General features: G+C 47.2%; 1 protein-coding gene across 1 annotated transcript in view; it reads left to right on the forward strand.

The window, feature by feature from the left end:
• LOC130130373 (mitogen-activated protein kinase kinase kinase 11) overlaps positions 1–9,534 on the forward strand; it is a 47,666-nt gene that overhangs the window by 17,909 nt on the left and 20,223 nt on the right. Inside the window, 3 exon segments of the mRNA XM_056300063.1 lie at positions 2,579–2,727; positions 6,074–6,249; positions 6,584–6,827. Coding sequence (XP_056156038.1) covers positions 2,579–2,727; positions 6,074–6,249; positions 6,584–6,827 — 569 coding nt within the window.

Below are 9,534 nucleotides of genomic sequence, written 5' to 3' on the forward strand. Positions count from 1 at the left end.
CATGTACATGTCTGCATGTTGTGTACGCGCGAGTGTCGCTCCCTTTTTGTGGCTCGCCGGCCCAAACAGCTAGCGAAACTGTTTTCCGTCTTTTCGGTAATGAGAGATCACAGCGTCTAAGCGGCAACAGGGTGGGGTTGGGGGGTTGCACAACGTACCCTTTCTTGCTGGGAAAATACCATGTCGATGAAAATGTTCTGCCCCAGGGGCAAAAAAGTATAATGTTGCACTGTGTTTTTTTTTTTTTTTCCATCTTGTATCTTTTTTTGAAAGCACTGCAGGATTCAGTGGAGCGTCTTGCTGCCCGCCGTGGAAGTGCTGATACTGTCGAACCTCGAGTCAAATGTGCTGCGGTGCGTTCACGCGAGCTCGGACAGGACACGCAGCGCACAACGCGGGCACATCTAGATGTGTCCGTGGAGCCGAACGGTTGTTCCCTTTTTCAGAGGACAGAGCAGTAGACCTACTGTGGCTCATGGGCAGTCCTGTAACCAAAAAAAGGTCACGGGGTCAATACCCGGCATTCTGCTGAAGTGTCCACTGGCAAAGCGCTTCTGCCTCCTAGCCGGGGGGCTTGTCGTTTGTGAGCCGCCGTGGACGAGGGGGGGGTGTGCGAGTTGCCTCGAAATGAAAATGTAAAATTAAGAGCAGGACAAAAGCGGATCGGGGGAAAGAATGGAGGAATGGTTTGGCGGAGAGATTCCGGGGCGAGAGAGAGAGAGCGAGAGAGAGAGAGAGAGAGAGAGCGAGAGAACAAGAGAGAGCGAGAGCAATGGGGGGATATGGAGGGACAGAGTGATGGACTGCAGCAGGGCTGCGGCGGCCATGTGATGGCTGCTCTTCAAAGGGCTGCTCTGTGCTTTGTTGTGGGACATGTGTAGCGCACACTGTCCTATTGTCTCCAGTATGCAGAGAGAGATAGACCGAGGGATAGAGGCCTCACACCAGGGCTAACCACAGCCCTTTATCTGGGAATGGCTCGGTGTGTGTGTCTGTGTGTGTGTTTGTGTGGCCACGTCTTAACAGTGTACAATTTACTATGCCGTGGACGCAATACTGTCGCTCAGTCTCCCACACACTCCCCCCATTTTCGAACCTCTCCATCTGCCAACAGCAAACACTTGCAACCTCATTTTCTCGGCAAGCGCCGAGTGATCTGGAGAAGTGTAAAATGAGCCGATGGCGAGTAGCCTCGCTCGGAAAAGGAAGGGGGGTGATCTCTTCTCTGCTGTTCTCTGTCATCCGTCCTCGGCTGCTTGTATCCGAAGCGGCTGCCCTCTGGGCTAGACGGCCAGCGGCATATCCACGCAGTCAGTGTGCACAAATTGTAATTGAATAGGTATATATATATATATATATATATATATATATATATATATATAAAGCTGCAGCCTTTGCTATCCACTTAAGGAGCCTTCATGGTGCGTTTAGTTGGACCTGTTTAAGGGGTAATTGACAGTGTAGGAGATCCAAGTTCTGCACCAAGCTTCGTCCCCTGAAGGCCTGGGGCTGCACCCACTGTGTCTGAGCGGCGCCCCACGGGCCCTTCGTGTGTGCACACGTGCCTGCATAAGAGTGCATGTTCGTGAATGTCTTTATATGTACGTGTGTGCGTGCAAGAGTTTGTCATCAGAACTGTGCTAGTTGCTTTTCTTATGCACACGCGATCAAGATGGAGGTCATGCCTCTCCACCAACATGCTAAGATTATATGCATGCACTGGTGTAATATATAGAATAATATAATATAATAATATAAAATAATATTTTAATAAAATAATATATAATAGTAATAACAATATTAAACTATAATAATAAATATAATAAAATGATATTTTAATAATAATATTAAAATATAATAATAAGAAAATAATATAATGCACTAATATAATATAATAATATATAAAATAATATTAAAATGTAATGATATTAATAAAATAATGTAATAAATTGATATAATATGTAAAATAAGGTGCAAGGTACAAGACAATACATACACACTTGTAGAACGAGTGGGGGGCTTTATATCCCGTTGTCAGCCCATTCCCAGTGAGGGGGGGGGGGTCTTCAGCTCAGTGGGCTCAGTCTGGCTGCCCGTCTCCATTGTTCTTTATGTCAGCGAGTGTCACGTAAGATCACGTGCAACTTCCTGTGAGACCAGAGCTCCTGACGTCAGCAGTGTGGCAGGAAGCGGCAGGACAATATTAGTTCTACTGTTCAACGTGCGATACGCCATCTTTGCCCCGTCGTCTCGTGCGATGGCAATCGTGCCAGAGTGGCAACGCACAACTGTAAAATCTGCCACCGTGTGCTTTTGAAATTGCTGCAGATGTTTTTTTTGTTCTTTTTTTTTTTTCTGGTGGGCACTCGAATGTGTATGAATGGGTCGAATGCCAGGAAAAACCATCTGCCCTTAAGTTCAGCACTTTGAAATAGCACTTGCTTTATTTAACTTTTTTATGAATGTATATATAATTATATATAACATCATATGTGAAGGTCATGAAAACAACATACCGTACGTAGTGTGTGCGCGTCCAACATTTGCCTGGTTGTCTGTGGCTTCCCCCCCCCGTCAGCTATGGCGTTCTGCTGTGGGAGCTGCTAACCGGAGAGGCACCCTACAGAGGAATAGACGGCCTGGCCGTGGCCTACGGGGTCGCTGTCAACAAACTCACCCTGCCCATCCCTTCCACCTGCCCGGACCCCTTCGCTCAGCTCATGTCAGGTGAGACGTGTGTGTGTGTGTGTGGCAGTATGTCTTTATCCTGTATGTGTTTGTCTGGCTTTGATTTGTGTAAAGCTACTGCAGTGATTAGATATCTAGTAAGCCTTCGGCTATACAAACCCCCCCCCCCCAAAAAAAACTCCCCCTCACCTCTTTTTTTAAAATTTTGGGTGGTATGTGTCTTCTCAAGCTCAGGTCCTTTACCAGAGGCCCGGGAGTTTGAGGGTTCTGTGCAGTATCTTAGCTGTTCCTAGGGCCGCACAAACTAAAGGAAGACTGAATGCTTGACCTATAGTGGGGGGTGGGGGGTCCAGGGGCTCTGTTCTGCTGTGGGGGGGGGGCATTTTCCTGGTATGGTTTGGGTTCACATATCCTCTTACAGGGAAGGGCTCACTGCAAATCAATACATCAGTATAAAGTTATTCTGAGTGACCACCTTTATCCTATGATGAGACACCTCTATCCTGATGGGAGTGGTCTCTTCCAGGATGGCAATGACCCCATCCACAGGACACGAGGGGTCACTGGATGAGGATGGAGATGATGTAAGTCACATGCTATGGCCTTCACAGTCACCAGATCTCAACCCAACTGAACACCTACGAGAGATTTTCTGATCGACGTGTTAGACAGCGCTCTCCACCACCATCATCAAAACACCAAATGAGGGACTCTGTAATATCATATATTGGAAGAATGGTGTTCATCCCTCCAGCAGAGTTCAGACTCACAGAATTTTGTGACAAGGAGCACTGAAGCTGTTCTGGAGGCTCGTGGAGGCCCAACACCTTACTAAGACACTTTATGTTGGTTTTACTGCCTCTAATTAGCCACATATATATTATATATATATATATATAAGTCCATGAATACCGGGATGGCATCCAGCGCTTTACCTGTGCCCCCCGTCCATAGGGTTAGTGGTTGTGTCAGGGAGGGCATCCAGTGTACAATTTTGCCAAGTCACTATGCTGACTGACAAGACCGTACTGGCTCGGCCGAGGCTCCGTACCGGATCGGTCAAGGCCCGGGTTAACAAGGGCCACCATTGGTGCTGTGCCCACACAGGGTACCGATGGAAACTACAAAATCTGCTGAGGCGACCCCTGAGAAACAGGGAACAAGCTGAGAGAAGAACAATATATATAAAACACTGCATTTTCATGGTCTAGTGTTGTGTAGTTGTGTCCCTTGGTGATACTGAAATGTTTATGCAGTATGTTCATACGCACTTACAAACCTTTTGGCTGCTTACCTGAACAGTATAAGTATCGGCTCACATCCACGGCCAGTCTAACTCATGCAGGTACACACACAAGTACTCATACTTACCCTTTAACTGTCACACGTGGACTATAGTAAGTGTAGCTGTAGTATAACTATGATGGACCATAGTAAACATTAAAAGATTACCATATTATTTCAGAACTATTATTTCTGTGATGTGGAAAGTGCTCATAAAGTGTTCATATATAATGTTACTGTAGGGGTGCCGTGTAGAGCAAGAGGACTTCAGTTTTGGTAAAGTAATATGAGAAAAAACCCCACAGGAAATACTATAGCAATTTTCTATTTGTGGTTTTACTTAAGTCTGTTATCACGTGTCCTTCCTCTAACTGGTGTACGGTTGTATTGGTTTGTTGTGCATGCTGATACTGGGTGGAGGCCGGGTGAATGTCGGGTAGACGCTAGGGAGGTGTTAACAAGTTGTGTAGTTCTCAGGTGGCGGTGTTTAGGTCGCCCAGCTGTCGGTTGAACAGCTGCACCGCCGCGTTCGGTCTGCTGCGGGCAGGTATTGAGTCGGGTGGTGTCAGGATGCTGCTGTGGATTGTGCCACAAGAGACTGTCACATTACATCCTGTGTATTGCTAAAGCCTTCGCAGGGGGAGCGTCGACACGATGAGGGTTTTGAGCCCCGCCGAGGGCACCCCCGTAAAAACCAGACGTACCCTCGTGGTAGCGGGAAGGCTGTGTGGTGTCCGCTGAGCACATCGCCAGAGAGAATGGCGTGACAGTGGCGTGAGAGAGTGCTCTTGCGTGCTGTCAAATGAGCGTCACAAGTATTCTCTTTCCATTTCCCCAAATGTGGAGCTGAGATAGAAAGAAACAGTGTTCCCTATACTGGCGGCTGACCGAGTCAGAGGGGAAGTGTTTTGTAATGGAGTCTTATTGTACAACAATACCGGCCGTCCATTAATATTTCTCTTCAGTTTCACTGCAAATAGATCCGTTTCTCTCCCCCCCCCCCCACCCACCCCCTTTTTCTCCCAATTCTACTTGTACTTGGCCAATTACCCTGTTTTCCGAGTCGTCCCAGTCGCTGCTCCACCTCCTCTGCCGATCCGGGGGGGCTGCAGACTACCACATGCCTCCTCCCATACATGTGGAGTCGCCAGCCGCTTCTTTTCACCTGACAGGGAGGAGTTTCACCAGGGAGACGTAGCGCGTGGGAGGATCACGCTATCCCCCCCCCCCCGAACAGGCGCCCCGACCGACCAGAGGAGGCGCTAGTGCAGCGACCGGGACACATGCCCACATCCGGCTTCCCACCCGCAGACACAGCCAGCTGTGTCTGTAGGGACGCCCGACCAAGCCGGGGGCAACACGGGGATTCGAACCGGCGATCCCCGTGTTGGTAGGCAACAGAGTAGACCGCCACGCCACCCGGACGCCCCTCGTTTAGTCATCTCTTGGTAACAGAGATGGGCGAGTGTGTAAAAGTTGACATTTATTTGAATGGGAGTTCATGTGGGGGGGGAGTTTAGCCCCCCATGCTACACGTCAACTACACGTTCATGGTTGTGTTTCAACAAGGGGTAAAAGTAAAACCCCACCAACGCTTGCCTCGTGGGGTTCATTCTGTATTGAGTTGATTTTTTTTTTTTTGATTCGGCCGTAGCTGAAGAGCGCTGACTGCCGTTAAGCTGGCAGCCTGCAGCAGGTTAATGAAACATGCTGATCTGAATATGGAGGCGCTCAGCTTGACTCAAGTTTATGTTCAAACAAGTGCTTGAAATACGTCTAAATAAGAATTACAGCAGTAGTGAAGTATTCATTCAGGGTGCAGCGCAGGTGTCGTTCTCTCCCTTTTTCTCCCCAATTGAATCTGGCCACCCGCAGACACGGCCAGTTGTGTCTGTAGGGACGCCCGACCCAGCTGGAGGTAACACGGGGATTTCGAACTGGTGATCCCCACGTTGGTAGGCAACAAAATAGACTGTATTTGATTTGTGTGTTTTGCAACAGTATTTTGTGTTACTGTGGTTACAGAATTGTGTATGTGTTATCGTGCGGCATGGACGCTCTAACTTTGTTTTTACGTGCCTGTGTTTTTGCACCCTGACAGAGTGCTGGGACCAGGACCCCCACCATAGGCCCAACTTTGGCTCCATCCTGGCGCAGCTGACCACCCTGGAGGAGCAGGTTAGGGAGGAGATGCCCCAGGATTCATTTCACTCGCTGCAGGAGGACTGGAAGCTGGAGATCCAGGATATGTTCGATGAGCTGCGGGCCAAGGAAAAGGTGGGAGAGAGACCCCCCCCCCATTCACGTGTTGCACATGCATGTGTATGACCCATGCGTCCAATCATTCATCCTTCCATCTGTCTGTTGGTACATTTACCCATCTGTTCAATTATTCCCCCATCCTTCTGCCATAATGTTACATCATTCTTCATATCAGCAATTAAAACCAACAGACAAACCAAGATTAATCGATGACACGTTGAGGGATGAAATCTGCGGGGGCAGCAGATGTCTGATTGAAAAAAGAAAAAAAAACAACAAAAATATAAAAAACAAAAGCTACTGCCACTTAACACGGTGCAATTTACTGATCCCCCCCGGCCATCTGCAGGAGCTGCGGTGCCGCGAGGAGGAGCTGAAGCGGGCGGCCCTGGAGCAGAAGTCCCACGAGGAGTTCCTGCGTCAGCGCGAGCAGCAGCTGGCCCAGTGGGAGCAGGACGTGTTCGAGCGCGAGCTCAGCCTCCTCATCCTCCACGTCAACCAGGAGAAGCCCAACGTCAAGAAGAGGAAGGGCACCTTCAAGAAGCACAAGCTGAAGAGCAAGAATGGCGAGAAGATCAGCATGCCCAAGGTGGGTGGCCGTGTGGTGACCAGGACTGCAGCTGTTGATTATGACAGCTGGAGTCAAAGGAGCACATGTGGATGAATTAACTGAAGGACGGTAATTTTATCAGTCCTAATAGAGCCAATAGCAATCAATATATAGTCTATAGTGTCTAGTATATAATATATAGTCTATAATGTATAGTCTATGGTGTACAGTCTATGATGTATAGTCTATAGTACATAGTGTACAGTATATAGTGTATAGTATATAGTCTAGTATATAGTCTATAGTATGTAGTCTATAGTGTATATTATATAGTCTATAGTATATAGTCTATCGTGTATAGTCTATAGTACATAGTGTATAGGCTACAGTATATAGTGTATAGTATATAGTCTAGTATATAGTGTATAGTATGTAGTCTATAGTGTATATTATATAGTCTATATTATATAGTCTATCGTGTATAGTCTATAGTGTATAGTCTATACTCTATAGTGTACAATATAGTCTATAGTGTATAGTCTATAGTGTATAGTATATAGTGTATCATATATAGTGTATAGTGTATAGTAGTCTATAGTATATAGTGTACAGTGTATATTATATAGTCTATAGTGTATAGTAGTCTATAGTGTACAGTGTATATTATATAGTCTATAGTATATAGTGTATATTATATAGTCTATAGTGTATAGCATATAGCCTATAGTATATAGTCTATAGTGTATAGTCTATACTCTATAGTGTACAATATAGTCTACACTGTATAGTCTATAGTATATAGTGTGTCATACATAAAACGATAGTCTATAGTATAGTCTATAGTGTACAGTATATAGTGTATCGTAAAGAGTCTAGTGTATAGTAGTCTAAAGTATATAGTGTACAGTGTATATTATATAGTCTATAGTGTATATTATATAGTGTACAGTATATAGTGTATCATATATAGTGTATAGTCTATAGTATAGTCTATAGTGTACAGTATATAGTGTATCGTATATAGTCTATAGTGTATAGTAGTCTATAGTATATAGTGTACAGTGTATATTATATAGTCTATAGTGTATATTATATAGTGTACAGTATATAGTGTATATTATATAGTCTAGTTTATAGTATATAGTCTATAGTGTATAGTGTACAGTAAGCTTTGAGCAGCTCCGATCTCTCAGATTGGATTGGGACATCCCTAATGACAACATTACATTTTCAAACTTGTTTTATTTTCACAGAAAGTTGAATCAGTTCATCTGGACACAAGGTTTTGTTTGTTTTGTTGTTTTTTTTAACCCCTTTTCTCCCAATTGTACTTGGCCAATTATCTCACTCTTCCGAGTCATCCCGGTCGCTGCTCCACCCCTCTGCTGATCCGGGGAGGGCTGCAGACTACCACATGCCTCCCCCGATACATGTGGAGTCACCAGCCACTTCTTTTCACCTGACAGTGAGGAGTTTCACCAGGGGGACATAGCGCATGGGAGGATCCCACTATTCCCCCCTGGAACAGGCACCCCCGACCGACCAGAGGAGGCGCTAGTGCAGCGACCAGGACAAATACCCACATCCGGCTTCCCACCCGCAGACACGGCCAGTTGTGTCTGTTGGGATGCCCGACCAAGCTGGAGGTAACACGGGGATTCAAACCGGCGATCCCCGTGTTGGTAGGCAACGGAATAGACCGCCACGCCACCTGGACGCCCCTGGACACAACGTTTATTGAGGGAAACGTGTCATCATCATCTGAGTGACCTCTTCAGTCACAACTGACCGCAGGTGTCCCCAACCTTATAAACAATACAGTGGGATAACAACCAAAACCAACGGCCAGTTTCATATGCAAATTGCGGTGACCATTAACTAATTTGCATATGAAACCGATTGTAAGGGTGGGGACACCTGCAGTCAGTTGTGACTGAAGAGGCCACCTAGATGATGATGAAACCAGATGAGCTGATTCAACTTCCTGTGGTGTTGTGACCTGGCTTACTGAGCATGCACACAGAAAACCGTTGTATTTCCCCGCCAAACCTCCCCTTCCTGCTGCCGTCACACGCAAGCATAGCGTTGAAATAGCAGCGACGTCCCCTGAGGGAATCGAGTCAGACGGCCTGTCAGTGAGGCCGGGTACGAGAGCGTTGTAGGCAGCGTCCCCTTGCAGCCTGTGACACACTCACACGGCGGAAATTAAGACAAGAAATTAAGACAATATATTGTGTTCAAGAAGCACTGCCACAACATGTAGCCTGTAGCTGTGTGTGGTTGCTTTTCTATTTTGGATCCCCCCCCCCTTTTTCTCCCGAATTGTATCCGTCCAATCACCCCACTCTTCCGAGCCGTCCCGGTCTCTGCTCCGCCCCCTCTGCCGATCCGGGGAGGGCTGCAGACTACCACATGTGGAGTCGCCAGCCGCTTCTTTTCACCTGACAGTGAGGAGTTTCACCAGGGGGACGTAGCGCTTGGGAGGATCACGCTATTCCCCCCAGCCCCCCCCCCCTGAACAGGTGCCCCGACCGACCAGAGGAGGCGCTAGTGCAGCGACCAGGACACATACCCACATCCGTCTTCCCACCCGTAGACACGGCCAGCTTTTTCTGTGGGACGCCCGACCAAGCCGGAGGTAATACAGGGATTCAAACCGGTGATCCCCGTGTTGGTAGGCAACGGAATAGACCGCCACGCCGCCCGGACGCCCCCTGTGTGCGGTTTCTAATACTGTTTAACCGCCCGAT

The sequence above is a fragment of the Lampris incognitus genome, chromosome 20 (genome assembly GCF_029633865.1).
Source record: "Lampris incognitus isolate fLamInc1 chromosome 20, fLamInc1.hap2, whole genome shotgun sequence".
In the NCBI taxonomy this organism is placed as follows: domain Eukaryota; kingdom Metazoa; phylum Chordata; class Actinopteri; order Lampriformes; family Lampridae; genus Lampris; species Lampris incognitus.